Genomic DNA, 18107 nt, shown 5'->3' with positions numbered 1-18107 from the left:
CAAAGAGCAGAACCAGGTCACAACCTGCAATGCCCCAAGAGTTTTTAGCGTGTGATACTCCCAGTGCCTTTTACTGGAGTTCAGTGGAAAGCARTAATTTTGGAGGGAGGGCAAAGAAAGACAGGGTACACTTAAAACGCAAAACGTCAGAAAGGCGTGCTCTTTGCCCGTTTGTCTTTCCACTCCTTGCTTACTGCAGCTATTTAAACATTAAAAGGGTATAAGAAGYGGCTGTAAAAGCAAACAGCACCCCCAAGCGCCACCCCCACAGGAAAACCCCAGCGCTGGAAGGCTTGCGGAGCGCTCGCAAGACAGGAACTTCCTCGTACACTTATCACGGCAGTTGTTACTGGACACTGCGCGAACCGGCCGCTAACCCCCAAGGCTTTCCAGGCCACCTTGGGGTGCTGGGGCACGGCGTGAAACACGACGCCCGCCGCGGCTTCAGGGCGACGCGAGCGGCGACACCGGAGAGAACCGGGGGAAAAAGCGAGCCGCTTCTACCTGCGAGGCCGCCCCGGGAGCGAGGGGCAGCTCGGCCGTGCCGCCGCCGCAGCCCGATCCCCGCCGCCTCTAACAGCCGCGAGCAGGAAGCGGAGCGCGGGGACAGCAGTTACCGTTGAAGTCTATCAACGGCCCTGTGGCCGCGGAGGCTCCTGGGAGCTGTAGTTCGAGCGCCGCAGGGCCCTCGCGCAGCTGGGCGGGGAGGGCAGCGGCTTGGGACTACGGCTCCCAGCATGCCTCGCGCGGGCGTTGTTCAGCCTGTGGCGCTAGGAGGCCGTGTGATGGCGGCAGGTTTGTAAGAGACGGGGAGAGCGGGCGGGCGAGCAAGCGGAGCAGCGCGGCGGCAGCAGCGAGCGGTGGTGCGAGGAGCGGGGCTGCCGCTGCCGCCTCTGCACCCGCGTGGGGCGGCGGGTCGGAGCTGCTGCGGGGCGGGCGCGCGGGTCCCCTCGGGCCGGTCTCTGAGGGCACAGGGAGCCGCTGCCCTTAAGCTTTGGGAGCGACAGATCGCGTTTCTATCAGAGAGATCATACAAATTTTAGGAGGGTATTTGGGGAGAGAGTGTCTCAAAACACGGCGGGCAGTGATTTAAGACTGGTTTTCAGTGTGCTGGCTCGTGGCATCTGCTTGTGAGCGACAGGCTGCCTTGAAGGGGTCCCCACGAAAGGTGACACGAAAAAAAGTGCAAATCGAGCAGGTTTAAATTTGCTAATGCAGAAACCTGCCCGTTGCTAGGGAAGTTCCGGTGGTGTCTGAATACCGAATGAAGTTGAAAACCGTTCATTTAAGGGAATCTTGCTCTGTCTGCTCTAACTATAGGCCGGTCTGCTGCTTCTCATGTTGTTGTGAAACTTTGGTTAAAAGCTTAAGCCCTTTTGCAGCTGCTGCGTATGTGAATTAAACGAGAGCTGGCACGGACTGATCTCTTGGGAATAAGGAAACTCTAAAATGCTGTTTCCTGAACAGCAGGACTGTTGACGACCGGTTTTCTGTGGTTGAATGTCCTTTGTTCCCTAACCCCTTCTTTTGTCTGTATTTCCCATAGCGCACCATAYGCGCAGAGAGACAGTTGGTTGCTCTGGGACTTGTTTGGGGTAGCAGTGCCACAGAGCAGCAGTAGTTCTGTCTCTGGCCTTCGTGGGGACATCTCTCCAGGCTTCTTAGCTACCTGACTTCATCACTGCTTTATGAAGCTTGTAGGAATTTGATCATCACTGACACTTTTATAGTGTCTCTTTTTGTGGTTAAAAAAAAAAAAAAGGACAGGAGAAGGAAGATGTTAACAGGCAGCACAGTTGTAGAGTTCCCATGAGAAACAAAGCGAAGCATGAAAATAAGTGCTGCACAGTAAAATGACTGTCTGTAGAAAGACTTTAAAAATTATACTAATATGAAGGAATATGAGAGAAGTATCTTTTTCAACTCCTTGAAACATTTCTCTCTCCCTTTGTTGTGAATGCTTTTTAAAAGCTCTGAACCCCTCCCTGTGCTATTGAATATTGTATATAGCTTTATAACATTTGAGATGTTATTTATGTGAATGCAGTTAATATTAAAGTTTAAAAGTTAGATTGTGTTGATTTCTTGGGTAGAAAGTGTTGTAACTAGTGGTCCAAATTGATTTTATTGGCTAAGGAAAAATAGAYAGTGACTCAGCTTTATAAATTCATTATGTTGGTTTTAAGAGAATAAATTTCTATTTGAGGATCTGTTATTGTAAACTTCTCATTCTGTTGATCTAATTCCAGGTGTGAAAAGAAGATAATCATCCATACCAAACACTTGGAACTTTGAAAATTTTACTATTTTAACACTAGATAATGTTATATTGTTATGTTATTTTCTGATGCAACATTAAATTGGAATACAAGATGCCAACTGTTGGAGATCTAAGTAGTGAATCAAACTTCACTGCACATTGGATGTCTGAYACTTCCCGTGCTGGAGTCTTACTAGATCCTAATTTTCCTGGGTTGAAAATCAACAAAGAAAGTCTRTTACCTGGACATGAAAACATCACAGCTTTCCCTATTGAAGTGCTGCATCTTTCAAACAGCTGCTCTATAAGTGAGGACTCCTTGTGTGAAGAACAAATACTGGAATCCAGCAGCTCTTGTAGACATCAGCAACATACTTCTGAAACATCTTTTTCAGCAGCTGCATATAATATAGAAGCCTCTAAAACAGAGTTTGTCCACGGTGAAGTGGATGGTCAGAATAAATCAGATTACAATGATCCACTCTTACAAAAGCTTGAACAGGTAAAAGTTGTAAAATTCTTGACATACACCAACTAAGATTTATTTTGTTCCTGTACATGATTTATTATACCTGGAAGTAAGCAAAAACTTTGGAGTGTATAGAACAGACTACGTTTAAAGACCCGGTCCCTACACATGCCTAAAGGTGGTTGTCCTCCTTCTCATAATGTGCAGTTATTGAAGATCTAATTAATGCYTATTGATTCCAGCTGGCAGATTCCAGTTCGGAAATGAAGTGCATGCAGTGGCAGAGTATTTGTTGTCAATTTTTTTTTAACTGAAAAGATATACACTTTGTTTTAGAATAATCCATTATTACTTCACTCAAAGCTGTGGAAACAGGATATAGTGCTGGTACTACGATGGTAGTACTTCAGCCCAGGTATTCTAGTATGTTGGAAAAATCACAGAGGAATACAGTAAAGTTGWATGTTCTTGCAACATAGCAACGAACATCTGTTAGTTCTCAAAATAGGTATACAAAGCCATTTTCCAGGCTCTGTTTAGTGATGAGAGATTTTAGTATTTAGTGAATATGATGAAGTACCCAAGACTTTGGGACTAAAAGGTGTGGATTTATGACCCTATGATTGATCCCCCTCCTCCCCTTGCCTGGCCTCTTGAAACCATCTTGCTGGTTAAGCTACTGTAACTGACCGTGTGTATGCTTGTAGCTCTCCYTGTTTGCCAGTTATAATGTTAGCTGAAAATATTAAGAGACATTTTAATAAATCTTGTTATTAAGAATCAAGAGCTCACTAACCTCCTCATCTCCTTTGCCAGAAGTTGTTGCTGTTTTTTTTTTTTTCCTGTGTTTTACATATTAGGAAAATACTTACCCAGTAATGTCAGCAGTATCCAACAGTCGCTAAATAATGGATATTAGTTGGTTCTAATGTTGGTGTATGAAGAGGGATTATTAAATGCTAAGACTAGTAGAATTGTTAGGCAAGCTGGAAATAGTATATGCATTCATGGGTAAAAAAATGACAGTTTTGTTAAGGATAGCACTTCATAATTTTTAGATTTTTTTCATGTTTTACTTACCTAATAGAACATCTTTAAAATAGCAAATACTTGTTTTGATAACACTTATCCTGAGATTATATTCTAAGTAAACTTACCTTAAAACACATTTATTTTTTGCTTGAAAAGCTGAAGGAATTGCAGCAACAGAAACAGGAACAGCTGAAAAAACAGCAGATGGAACAACTTCAAAGGCTTATGGAAGAGCAACAGAAGCTACTTAGCATGGTATCTGGCCAGACAGCAGTTCTTGGTAAGTTGGCATATACAGCAGATGACGTACCTTGAGTAAACTGAGGAATTTGAATACACTTTCACATTTTAACTGGAAAATGAAATCAATGTTCTTCGTCTTAAAACTACTTAATTAGTCAATGATAAGTGCAGCATCATTTCAGTGTTTGATAATATTGCTTCTGCAGTAGCACCCAAAGATCTGTTATAAAATGCCAAATTGTAACTTAATCAACATGGATTATGATGGGAGCCCTTGTTTTAAAGCACATATTCTAAATGCATAAGACAGTATAAAAAAGTTGCTTTCCTTGCTGATTAGCTGTTTCTGACATATTTCATTGCTTTAAGCTGGCATTGTATTCGAGAGAMGTGGTCCTTCCTTGTTTGTGATTGTGCAGCACAAATTTTTCAGATGAACTAGACTGGGAAGCTGATCTGTGTTTAAAAAAAAAAAAGAAGAAAATACCAAACCAACCAACCAACCAACCAAACAAAATGAAACAGTTGTAACCTGGATCAGTTTTCCAGTCCTATTTGTATGTGTAAAGGGAGGGAACAGCACTGGAGTGAAAAAGAAAAGGAAGCTGAGCAGGAGTACTTTCTCTTGCTGGCAGTATCAGWCTGTGCTTTCACTCTGCCTATCTGAGAAAGTTAGCTTAGGGATTAGTCTTAAATGGAAAAAAAAAAAAAAAACAGATTGCTTCATGGCTTATTCTTGATCAGGAGTATAAGGATGGAGGCAGGATGATCAGTCTTGCTGCTCAGTGCCATTTCTTTTCTTTTTGGAACAGTAGTGATATAATAATACAAATATGATGATACGTTGTTTTTCTTTTTATTTCAAGGCTCTGCTCTAGTAGCTGAAAGTCAAAACCTAAGATCTGAATATTCAGTGGGCTTGACAGCTTTACACGAGTTTCCAGGATCTGTATATCAGAACTACAATGAAGACAAAGTTTTTCCTCTTAATAATGTTTCTTCACATGCAAAGGATATTAGATTTTTACAAAAGTTAAACAACAAGAAAGACATCTCATCTTTGAAGAGCAGTCTGTCAGCAGTCTCTGCTTGTGAGAAACAATGTCTGGGTGTGCCTCTGAAAACGCAGAATTGCTTGAAAAACAATGAGGAAGACAAATATATCACTGGTTAGTCATTTGCTGAAAGATGCACCTTTTTAAGATAACTTGGCATGTATGGTGTCTTCTCCTCCCCCAATAGTTACTGAACATAATAATTTGCTACCATTTATTGTCAAGTTTTTAGGTAAATACTGGTTTATTTTGATAAATAGTTGATCAGTTGACGTAGCGTCAGCTTGTAGGTCTCAGAGGATTCCTGTTGATTTCCATTTGAGTTTTCTTAAAAGCAGCAGGCGGAAAAATCAGGTTCTTTAGTTGATATAAAATGTTTGTCTGTTTTCGGAAAAACTATGATCATTACTGTTAAAGCCTATATATGATAAAGACTGGGAAAATTATAAATAATGACAAATCTTTGGTAGCTGGATTGTTAGTAAGTTGGGCTGAATTGAACTCATCTTTTCATATGGGGAATGGAAAATAACGATCTATCTAGGAATACAGAATGTCTTCCTACCAGCTCTATTGTGAGGATTGGTAACTGAACTGGAATTAAGGGGTCAAGATGGCTGGGAATCAACAAAGAGGTCCTACTGTATAACCAGAAGTTACTTATATGTCAGAGACAATATGCTGGAGTTCCTCACCTGTGCTGTTCTCCTCAGTTTTACTATTGACACCAGCATGACTACTGTGCTWCTCTGGCTGGAATACTGTTTTCTTTTAATTTAGCGGTTTAATACGGTTGCTGAAAACCCGTAGAGGTTTCAGATAAAAGATATGAGATTGCATTTCATCATACTTCATAGCTGATTTAAAACTTGGAATCAGAAGGATTGGTTAAGAGGATGTAAAAGGAGGAATGAATCTTAATTTATGTGTATATACATGGGAAACGAGTTTGATAAGAGAGCTCTTCTGATCAGCAGACAAAGGCAAAGTAACTGAACAAATCTGGATATAAGTCATAAATTAACATCAGCAAAGAAGATGAACAGTTAGAATGATGTACTGAGATATGTGGAAAAAGTAAATGCAAAATTGGATGTTCCTCTAAGAAGAGAGCTTTGATTCAAATAAGAATTAATTCTGGGATACTTTATTTTATGTAGGAATTCTGACTACATGATCACAATGCTCCCTTCTGGTTTTAATCTCATCTGAATGCAAGCTGAAAAGAGCTGAAAACTGATTTTATGTTAGGAAAAAATACAATTTTCTGTTATTTCATAGGAAAAAGCATGTGCTGTGCAGAACAAAAGACGGAAAAATCAATGGAGAGCAAAGACTGTCACACTGATCATGCATGTGTTGGAAGAACAGATTTCTCAGAAAATGTCAATGYGGAAAAACACTTACGGGTGACTACAGAGGAAAGGTAATGAAGACAGTTGTTATGCATATTTTTATCAAGTAGCTAACACTATTTTGACTGATTTCTGAGTCCTGATTGAAAGAGTTTAATATTCTCAGTTTATATAGCTTTCCCAGCTAAGGATTTTATTTTGCTAGATACTATAGAGACCAGTGGTAAGAGAGGCTCTAGCTTGAAGTCACTTGGGCTGTGAAAGACRCAGCATAAAGAGGTGTGTTAAGCATGAGGTAATGATAGTTTAGAAGCACATATTGGTATAGGCTTRCTATATAAACAGTCATAATTACTGTACACAGCTTGATTAATTACAACYTCCTACCCATGTTAGATGGCAAAAGTGAAGGAAGAGTATAAAGCTCCTTTTTATTACCAGGAGTTATGTTAGTGTAAGCATCTGTGGATGGCCAAGAAGTAATGATAGTGGTTGTGGAAGAAGCATTCTCATGTATGGTAATAGCTTYGCTCCTAGAGTTGGTGGAATAAAAATAATGGTTGGAATTGTTTTAAAGCTCTGCCTTAGCTGCCTGGTCACCACAAAGCCAAGAAATATTTGTTCCAAACAGTGAAGGWGTAGGAGTATCAAATCAAAGAGATAAGGAACATTATTTTGGTGGCATTACTGTGAATCAGYGTTAAGACTATGTTGTATAAATTGTCAGTTTGAGTAGAATCTGAGTGAAAGTGGTTCAGACAGAAGARCGGATTGTTGAGAAGTGCGATGAAAGAAGAAACAGCAAAACTTACGTACAGTATCTTCAGTATATATATTGTTCATAATAGCAGGGGTTTGATAAATCACTTCTCAAACGACAAACGACCAGTGGTAAATGCATTTCTTGGATTAACTTAGCCACTTAACAACTGAAGCACTTCATAATTTGTCATCTTTTGTGTAATTAGATCTTAGATTTTTGAATAGCAATGATGTTAAACACAGTTATTTTATATAAAAATGTAAGACTTGGTTCTGAATTACACCAGACCTATTAAAGCTGGGATTCAGGAGAAGAAACGGACATTTGAAGAATTCCTGGAAGAACAAATACAACTAGAAGAGCAGCGTCTGAAGCAAAACCAAGAGTTACAGGTTCTTTTATTTTTTAACTTTATTGTGGTTTATGTATTGTGACAAAATATTGTAAGTGTCTTACAAATGTACAAGGCAGATTCTGGTGTCTAAAAGCTAACACTGAATGCAATGTCAAGACTTTTAAAGCAGCAAACCCCAGTTATTTCATTTGTTTAAGAGGTCTTTGTAAATTCAGTAGAGACATCCTATGTAAATTTCTACTCATGTGGTGTTATTTGAAGAAATCTTAAACGGTAGAAGGGACTTCTAACATTTTGCGTTTGCTTTTTTTCCTTACCCCCTTACAGGAGACAAATAGATCAGCCATTCAAAAACCAGTGATCAAACGACCCTTCCTGAAAAGAGGAGAAGGCTTAACAAGGTTTACTAATGCGAAATCTAAGATAACAAAACTTAGAGAAAACAAAATAAAACCTCAACAAAGTGCTTCAGAGGATAGAAGTGTTAAAGTGGACCGATCACAAATACAGAAGAAAACTGTACCTCCTGGCAAAGAACTGATTTTGGAGAACTCTTTTGCACCATATAAAAAATATAACCAGTCAGATAAAGCAAAGCATGGTCCTATTCAGAAAACCCTGGTACTCAGGAAGCACAATGAAAAAAATATCTTCCCATTAGAARCAAGGGTGCAAACAGAAAAGAAACTTGATGAACAGATGAAGGMTTCTTTCCTATCAGAAATCAACAGCAAAATAGCAAATAAGGAGAACATCATGGAATTTGCTAAATCCATTAACACTGGCAGCAGCAGAATTGGAAACAAATTACCTGACACAGAAAAGCCTCTGTTGTCTCATGAGCTGACCAGTGCCTTTTCTAATTGTAACTGTTCTGTAAAAGGCCCAGAACTGTCTTTTGAAGTTTCATTTCAGAATAAGCTGGAAAACTGGGAAAAAGAAAAGGAAAAAGAAAATCTAGAATTAGATGAATTCTTGTTTCTGGAACAAGCTGCCGATGAAATATCTTTCTCGAGTAATTCCTCATTTGTGCAAAGGATCTTAGATCAAGATCAGCAGACTTTAAAAGGACGGAGAATGTCTTCTACCCCTATCAAGGCAAAACAACAGCAAGTAAATGCACTGGCTATTACACTTAAAAATACGAAAAATAAAAAGGCAAACTCGGACACACAGGGAAATAAAAATGACAGAGCCATTATGCATACAGTATCAACTTCAGGAACAGCTTTTAGACTGAAGGATCAGTTTAGTAAAACAGATAGTGTACTGTTTTCAGCTTCGTCCATGACAGCAGCCTCTGCTTTAAAAAATACTCAGTGGATTGTAAATGAAGATGTCAATGAAGGAAACAGTGATATTACTACAGATTCTGAGAAAGAATCGGAGACCACATTAAAATGTGAAAGTGAAGATGCTAATACATCCTTTATGAGCCATAGAGAAAGTGATCCAGAGTTTTTTGGTTATGGAGGTTCTGTTACAGACATTACCAGAGAAAGAAAAAATGAAGATGCTGACCTTGACTTATCAGACAAAGATTGCAGTGCACTGTCAAAGCAAAGYAAAGCTTCAGACCATCAGAGAAGCACACCTGGTATAAATAGGAGTAATTTTGAGTTTGATGATGAAAGAACATGGAGTGATCTTGATGAAAACTATGTTCAGAATGATTTACCTGAAAAATATACTACTGCAATGCCCCCACAGACAGACTTTTCCTGTAAAAATGATACTTTTGTCCCAGATAAAACAATAAAGAGAAAAGTTGCCTCAAAGAGAGGAGATGAACTGTCTAAGCAGCCTGCAGTGAATGATGATTCAAATGGACCTCCTGTATCAAACCTGATGATGAAACTGTTTCCTTCATTGAAACCGAAACAGAAGACAGGCTGTCGTTCRGAGCAGGAAATCAAATCAAATGTAGAACAGGAGCCAGGTGGTGAGAAAACAGTAACTGGTAGGAAATGTTGAGGAGGAGTTGTATTAAAAGTCTTTCCTTCTAAGATGTGAGACACAATTTAACATTATAGCAAAGGGTATTAACTGTGGACTTCTGTTGGAAGGAATGGCTGCCTTCTTATCCTTTATCTCCTCTCCTGGTTGCATGTCTGCTGTTTCTCCTTGTGTCAAATATAGCAATTGTGCAGCTTGAAGGATGAGTAAGATCGGTGAACATTTTCTATATATATATTATACACACACACACACACACACACACACACACACACACACATATATATATATATATACACACATATATATATATAAATTTCTTTTTGAAGGCTAGTTTCTGTCAGACCAGCACATTGTACTAACTTAATCTGAAGCTGCTTGATCAATGGTTCCAGATCAACAGAAGCAACAAAGGGATGCGTAAAACAAAGCAGGACCTCCCTCTGCAGTGGTAGAGTGCATGTACACCACAGCAGGGTAATGCCRTGCACTGTTAGATTAGTTTGTTCTCCTTACAACATAGGAGTAAGTGGTAGCCCCTTTTCTGTTTTCAGCCAACAGTRTAATACGGAACTGACATGGAATAGGGGAAACAGATTCATTTTCCTGCTCTGCCSAAGCTGATTTCAGCTGTTTAAAGTATAAGGTTATAATCGCGGGAAGGCCTGCCTCTGAACCTCCCCGTTAAAGCTGTTACAGCTGCAAGATTGTTAAAAATGCAGTTGTTCAATGAGAGTGTAACAGCATAGCCTAGTGTTTACATCTTTCCTCTGGGAGGACATCTTTTCCTCTGGGAGGTGATGAAATATTGATTTCAAGCTTTGCTCTGAAGACTATAAAGATTTTTTAAAAAATATTTTTAATGGAAAGTTTGTATGAAAACTGCTGCTTTCTATTCTGTTTATGTTTTGTGGAGAGCTAATTTTGTACGGTTGTCTAAAGATGCCTACTAATTTTGTTTGCAGGGAATAAGAAGGGTAGGTATTTACTGAATCCCAGTAGCATTTAAGGGTGAATATGGCAATTAACTCCACTGTGCCGTCAAGACTTAGGCACTTCCCTTGCCTACCCAGAAGCAGAGCATTAAGACTCCAGGAAAGTTAAGTAGTGACTGAACAGCAAACTGAGAAGACAAAGAAGCCCACAAATCCCCTTACAGGTCTCTACAATAGATTTTACTTCAGTGATGCATGTTAGCAGAATTTGTTGGGAATAAACCTTGAGAAAGCTTATGACCATAATTTCTCCTGTTGTAACTCTGTCCTTATCATACTTTCACTTAATTTCTCTAGCTTGACATGAAAACCTGCTTCAAATTCCAATTCYTAATATATATTGAGGTTTATAATGGATATATGCTTGCTATTAAAGGTGCCTAAGTTAATAGTGCAGTGTGCTTTAAAATATTGTTACTTTCTGTATTATTTTAATATTAGATTTTTTTTAGCAATAGTATTACTAGCTTTAAAACAGTATAATTTGATTTTACTAATGTAGGATAGTTGTTTACTTCAATCTTTTATATAAATACTGCTTAGATAACATTGATCCTTGTTTTTTGCTAGGAAACACTGTTGCATCCCAGGTATTGAAAGAGAGACTCGCTGAATTGGAAACTGAAATTGAGAGATTCAGAGCTGAAAACACAACTCTCACTAAACTCCGTGAAGAAAGAGAACATGCCTTGGCAAATCTTAGGTAATTTTTAATTGAAAATATTTTTGTGTATTCACTTAGTGTGTTCCAGGCTGTCATATTCTGCTCCTACCTAGATAGTATTACAGTAACATAGSTATCTAATTGGTGTGCTTCAATAACAGTGGAGACTTAGGTCAAGCAACGAGTGGTTGCTCTGTGTGTATGTTAAACTATAATTATTACTCTTACATGAAGCACTAACCAAGGAATAATATTAAGAATCCATCTTGGTTTAATGTGTTATCCTTCAACGCTATATGTGAGAGTAGTTTCTTCTGTATTTTATTTATTCTAAAYGATAAAATAGTCTTGAATTGTTTTTGCAAAGCTAATGATCATGCTAACGTGATTGATGCTCTTTTTTTGGATTGGATGTTTGTGTACACAAATGGGAAATGTTTTGATTTGAACTAGGGGATTTACAAGTGACAAAGAGAGCATAGTAATTATCTTCTCTGGTGACTTACATGTGGCACATCTTTTCCTAGAAACTAAAGTCACTTTCATTTTGTTTTGGAAATAGCATGATGTTGTTGGCAAATGTTTAATTTGTGACCTGCTGTTGTTAGCAGTTGGTTTTTTTTGTTTGTTTTTTTTTGTTTTTTTTCCCCACAATACTTTTTGGGATAAGATACTCTGCTGTTTTAAGGAACATTGGCAGATGTTAGCCAAAGCTTTGCTAAATTCGGGATAACTTTTGTGAGTAGAAGACAGGAATTGTTGGACTTTAAGTACTGGCTGCGTCACAGTTCTTACTTCTTAAAAAGTAGTACTGTTTATCGTATAGTCTTCCTGGGGGTAAGAGATCCTAGTTTTAAATTAATTACCACCAAATTTGTGACTTAGTGTCTTAATTTTCTCACTTCAAACCCAGATGCGAGGTAGATTGGCCTAAAACAGAAAGYTTTGTTTTATAATTATAGGAAAGAAATTGCAGACTTTCAGCAGCAGAAAGCCCAAGAACTGGCTGAAATAGAAGAATATAAAAAGAAAGAAATGAAAAAACTGCAAAAGGAGCGTAAAGTTTTTGAAAAATATACTACAGAAGCTAGAGCAATTCCAGATAAAAAAGAGCGCGATGAAATTCAGGTATAAAAATGTTAATTCTGATTCTTCTAGTCTATGTGAGGAAAAACTTAAATCCATTTAAAKGAGGCTGAGAACTAAATTCTAACTTAATTTGGAAGATTTGCAAATGGCTTCAAGTTAGGAATTTTAGTGTTTATATCATTTGAGAGTTTTAAGGTGGAAAAAAAAAAAAACCCACAACCTAATGAGCAATTTTTTTTGTCCTGCTTCCATACTAGGAAGTGCTCATAACTATAGCAGTTCTGTCTGAATTCTGACAGGAAATTCTTCTAGTTAATATTAAGTTGCAAATTTTTACTCATGATAATGGATCAAAATGCAAAATAAAACTGTATTTAAGTGTGTTTATGTCTATGACTTTTCCATCATGAAAAYAGTTACCTTCTATAACTTTCAGTTATGCCTGATGATTACTTGTTGGTCTTTAAATATCAGAGAAGTAAGAAACAAGATGTGTTTGCCTCATGATTGTCAGGATGTATAGYAACTGAGATGTACAGACAAGTTGTATTAAAAATCACTTAGATTTCCCCTTTCCCCGTACAGTTATTTGTTGAATTTTCTAACTTCCTTTGATGTTTTGAAGTAATGTCACTGGCTGAACAATTTGACTTATGTGTTTTATGTGACTGTGCTCTCTTTATTCTCCCATACCAAGATCTTTGAAGGATATTCTCTAAGTAGCCTTGAAGATTTAACATTTCTAACTCTTGTGTATTTGTGCTGGCCAGTCTCTGAAGTGCAAAAGATGCTCAGAAGGGCATAAGGCACTTCCTRGGATGGAAGTTGATATTATGAAGTTGTTAGTCTGAAGTAATATCTTTTTCATGGAAGAAAACTTCTACCTTTCACCCTCTGCCATTAAGCAGATTTTACCTGTTTTTTGTCAGTGTTTCTTGGGCTTCTTTTTTCATGCTTGTCAATTTTTATTAGAACATTAACGTTTTTTAGTACATTAAAAATACGCCTTTTTAAATTTCAAACATGCATTTTTGTAAGGCTTTAAAACAGCAGATTCTGGAGTTACAGGAAGATATAAAACGAAAAGAGACAAAATGGTTAACCACTCAGCGACGTCTTAGAGATCAAATAGAAGCTTTAGTAAATGAGAATTTGGAGCTAAAAGAAGAAGTCAAAATTATGGAGAGATTTCGTGTAGAAGCCTGGAAGAAAGCTGAAGCTGCTGGAAACAAGAGGAAAATAGAAAATTTTGGGATAAAAAGAGCAGAATCTCTAGTAAGTTATTAATCTCAGGTGTTTAAAACTGGTCTGCATGAATACTGTGAGTTTTGGATGATGAGCTTGGAATCTAACAGATGAACCTACATGTTTCCTTTAATTTCATAACCTTTGGGCTCTGCTAATGGTGACAGACACAGAATTTTGTTTATGTCCAATTCTGTCCAAATGTAAATGTTTGCTTTGTGCAGCTTCCATTCTCTTTAGAAACTTACCTACTTAAAAATTCAAAACGATGCAATTATATGAGAAAATGAATGGATGGGATCTAACCTGAGAATCTTTGTGTCCTAAGGATGATCCAGGCAAGCCAGCCAGTTCACCACTGTTTAATTAGTTTCAAAACTAAATGCAACTGCTTAACTATTACTCTGGATTACTTATGCCAAATTAACATTCCATAGTTGTTGGTAGTAAGGCAGGGGAAGAGTTCCAAACTCTACCTCAGGCTACATTATACAAGCCTTGCTGCTGATTAAATTTCAAAGATATATAGTTTGTGTAGAAAGCGTCTAGTAAATTTCCTATTAGATGGTGTATGTTGATGTTTTATTGCAAGCATGTGAACAGTTATGAATAAACATCACAAACTACAACAAAGTCTTATTAACTTCCTTCTAGTGTCTGCCCAATAGATGCCAGAAAAGTCAAACTCTGTCTCCATTTCTTCCAGTACAAAAGTGCAGCAAGATAAGTGGCAAAAATTGTTCACGGGCAAAAGGTATAAATGTTTGTTTAATCACARAATTCTGTTAACCTTTTTGAAGAAAATAGCTGGGGATTTTTGTTTGCATTTAATAAAGTGCATCAGCAACTAAAAGGTAGATTGAGAATAGCTGAAATGGACTTGAGTGTATGGATAAATACATTCAGGGTAAACTTATGGAGAAGGCCGTGATGATGTCATTCCTGGAGTGCAAGTGCTTGTGATCACACGGGTGGTCTGAGGCATACCAGAAGCTGCGTTCCATAATCTAAAATGGCATTGATCTCTGACGTTCTCCCAGCGGTGGGTGTCGATCAGAGGACTACATTGATAGCATCAGAACTACTGCCTCTCTCCAGAGCCGTCCACTAACAGCATCTGTAAGCACCTGGGCAATGCCATAGCAGTGAACAGTACTGCTGTCTTTKGGTTTCTTCCTTTGCACAGTTATGAACCAAGTCCACTGACAGCTGTGCCCATTCGTAATGAATATGGAGAGTATCAGAGGGTGCTTCTCTGACACCTCTCCTCTGAAGGTGCTAAAGACAGACAACCAGTATGTCCTCTGTTAGAGGACTGCACTTCAGAACTGAAGCCCTTGCTGGTTTTATTTTAGCAATCTTTCTGGCATGCTGGGAGAGACATGGGAAAAATCTGACAGTTAGTTCCTGTTAAAAGATCACATTAGTTAGTCTTGCTTTATTCATTGTAAAGTATAACTAGTAAAAACATTGTTATCTAGACTGTTAGGAAAAAATCTCCTTTGTAAATCTAGCTCAATAAAACAATAGAGAAGGTTCAAGTATTACGACTGTTGCAGTGCTGCTTCAGTTGTAGCTTCTTACTGATATACAAAGCAGTAACATACTCGAGAGTTGGCTTATGCTGATTCTTTTCATAAATGTGCTTTCATTTTTTACTGCACATAAGAAATAAAGGTATCCTGTACAGCTTGATGTCATGTATATTTATGATAATTTTTACACTTATGTTGTAGCTTTTTTTCTGTATAAATTAACTTTATTACATATATCTGAGTAGGAAGGCTTTCTAGAATATCTAAATCGGCACCTGCTAATGATAGAAACAACTTGGATGAAACAGTGATGGCACTAGAGGATGCTTCTAGAACTTTAATGGAAGTAAGTCAGTCCTGTATCTTGATTCGATATTAAAGGAAAAAGAAGGAAACAGTAGTACAGTTATTTGTACTTCAGTGAGTATCTGGACAGTGACTTTTGAAGCTGTTTGACTCAACCTTCTTATGTTCTGTAACAGCAATGTCATTATCAAGCCAGAAAATGATTAAGCAGTAATCAATACAGATGTTTTTCTTTTGTCTAGTCACAACCTCTTCTGGTTGAAGAAAGAAAATAAATTAAGTGGCCCCACCCTTGAATTTTGAAAAATGCTTTTACTTTGGGGAGGAGGATAAAAGCTGGATATTTATATGCTCCATGTAAGGGAAAAAATGCAAGAATCTTGCAAGTAGTTGAATTCATTCTAACATTAATTGCTGTAGGTAGCATTTAGGCTTTATGAAACATCATCAATTGTTTCATACCTTGGTAAGGATGACTTTGGTCAGTTGGGTACCATGCTGAAATACTGTATTTTAATCCAGAAAAAATTGACCACACATGATGAATTATAGCTGAGCCCGAGTTTAATCTTATTTATTTACATTATACTACGTACAAGTTGCATGAAACCTAATTTATGCCTTTCTGGGCTTCCTCCCCTCATATTCCTTGTTTCCTGTCAGCCCAGAAAAAGCTGTAAAAAGGCAAGACTTTTCAGTTTATGCTTAGATTACTATTGTCATTTCAGGACACCTCTCCTAATGAAACTCTTGTTTCAGTACCATCTGTACCTGCATATACAGGCAGCGAAGAGATACAGAAAGAAATTGCTTACCCTGATGGAAAGGTAAAATGAGAGTTTGGTACTCCGAATTCTGCAGGACAGCTGTTGTGAAAGCTTGATGTGAATCTGATGGTAAATATTGACTTCTCTGTAATCTATTCTTTAGGTTGAAAAAGTTTTAAAAAATGGTTGTCATCTCATATTTTTCCCAAATGGGACATGGAAAAAAGTCAGTTCTGATGGGAAGACTGTAACTATAACTTTCTTTAATGGAGACGTGAAGCAGGTTATGCCTGATCAAACAGTGGTATGTATGCCAATCATCTTTTGCATTTCTCTATAAACATGTATTTGTGTGTTGCATGAATGCATACGCACACACACACACAAAATTTGTGACCAGATACACTAATACGCACTATTTTCTGCAGATTTATTATTATGCAGATGCTAAGACAACGCATACTACGTACTCTGATGGCTTAGAGGTCTTGCAATTTTCAAATGGGCAAATAGGTAAAGAAACCATCCAACCTAACCAACCCACAAAATTGCTGCCCATATAGATACTTGAACATTGCATAAAATAAACATATTGTCTCAAAATGTTTCAGAAAAGCATTATCCTGATGGCAGGAAAGAGATTACTTTCCCTGATCAAACCATCAAAAACTTGTTTCTGGATGGACAAGAAGAAAGTATCTTTCCAGATGGTACTATTGTTCGCATTCAGCGGTAAGCTCTACCTTAAAAGGTACCATCGTTGATGAGAAAGTAGTAGTTTATACTCACTGATAGATGCAGTATATAGTGGTATTTCTATCTACTTATAAAACGTTACTTTTAAATGTACTACACTGTGTTGCAAGAGGCATAAAAATTGAACACATATTTTCTCATGCTTCATCTGAAAGTTTTTTCTGACTTGTGCATAATTTCAGAGAACACTTAATTTCAGAGCACACTTAATTTCAGAGCATAGTTTGGGTGCCTCAGGCAGGTCTAACCTCAAAACACGGAGTTTTAATTTTTTCCTGGAGCACTGCAGCATTAAAAATATAAAGAAGTCACATCATTTCTCAGAAACAATTTTCATACCAACTAGCTAGAATGATATTTAACAAAAACATCTTTCCGCAAGCATTGTGTTTTTGAAGATCTTCATTTTGGCCTGTGTATTTAGTATTTGTTCTGAGAGTAAACTTTAGTCCATATATGACTTTAATTTTTTTAAAAAAACATTTTTATTATTTAATGCAGAGATGGAAGCAAAACTATAGAGTTTAATAATGGCCAGAGAGAACTGCACACATCAGAGTTCAAGAGACGGGAGTATCCAGATGGTACTGTGAGGACTGTGTATATGAATGGACACCAGGAAACAAAGTATGTCTCTGGGAGAGTAAGAGTAAAGGACAAGGATGGTAATATTATCATGGACACTAAATTGTAGTTGGTACAGAAACCAGTGAAACTGTTAGCAGCAAAAATAATGTACATTTCTGTAAACAAAAACCCCTTTAGAGTTGTGTATATGTTGTTTATAGTTTTCCTGAAATAAATTTATTTTTCAGCAGGTGTTACTGTATCAGTGTTTCTATTTAATAAATTCGTTTTTTCAGTGGGGGTTACTGTACCAGTGTTTTTATTTAATAAATTCTTCAGTCTTGCCCCCTCTTCTATTTTTAGGAAGCAGTTTTTGAATTCAGCGTACTGACATGTAGTTTAGAGGGTGTTACCAACTCATTAGTGAAAACTGATCAAACTTCTGTAATTATGTTAGAAGTGAAAAGACACTTGAATCTAACCTAAAAGATTGTGTTGCTGGAATTCCTATGAGCTGTAGTGAAATATGGCAAAAGGCTGGAATTATGAAATTATGCCAGACTTAGATTGAGCATCAGTTTTACTTACTTACCACTTAATACTGTCATTCATTCTTTTCCTTTTTAGTCAGATATAGGCTACTTTTTTTCCCACTTATTTAGCTTATTGGCTTTTCATTCTAAAATTAGGAGAGA

The 18107-nt window shown here is 37.6% G+C and overlaps 1 protein-coding gene across 5 annotated transcripts; it reads left to right on the top strand.

Annotated features, from left to right (window-relative positions):
- Positions 1-711: 711 nt before the first annotated feature.
- CPAP (centrosome assembly and centriole elongation protein) lies at positions 712-17664 on the top strand. 5 transcript variants are annotated; one of them, XM_085309073.1, is made up of 17 exons: positions 718-795; positions 2250-2762; positions 3918-4041; positions 4871-5173; positions 6341-6485; positions 7464-7569; positions 7860-9474; positions 11054-11186; positions 12110-12275; positions 13275-13511; positions 14136-14235; positions 15262-15362; positions 16051-16149; positions 16253-16393; positions 16518-16602; positions 16701-16821; positions 17347-17664. In XM_085309073.1, the coding sequence occupies exons 2-17, from the start codon at positions 2373-2375 to the stop codon at positions 17537-17539; spliced, it is 4059 nt and encodes a 1352-aa protein (XP_085165199.1). In that variant the 5' UTR covers positions 718-795; positions 2250-2372; the 3' UTR covers positions 17540-17664. The 5 variants fall into 5 exon arrangements, with proteins under 5 accessions (XP_085165202.1, XP_085165199.1, XP_085165198.1 ...); XM_085309072.1 differs by having other exon boundaries at positions 7860-9492; XM_085309074.1 differs by lacking the exon at positions 13275-13511 and having other exon boundaries at positions 7860-9492.
- Positions 17665-18107: the final 443 nt, after the last annotated feature.

The sequence above is a fragment of the Rhea americana genome, unplaced genomic scaffold (assembly GCF_003343005.1).
Source record: "Rhea americana isolate MKP2758 unplaced genomic scaffold, rheAme1 scaffold_29, whole genome shotgun sequence".
NCBI classification, from domain to species: domain Eukaryota; kingdom Metazoa; phylum Chordata; class Aves; order Rheiformes; family Rheidae; genus Rhea; species Rhea americana.
Note: the sequence above shows the minus strand (reverse complement) of the source record. Positions and strands in the feature narration are given on the sequence as shown.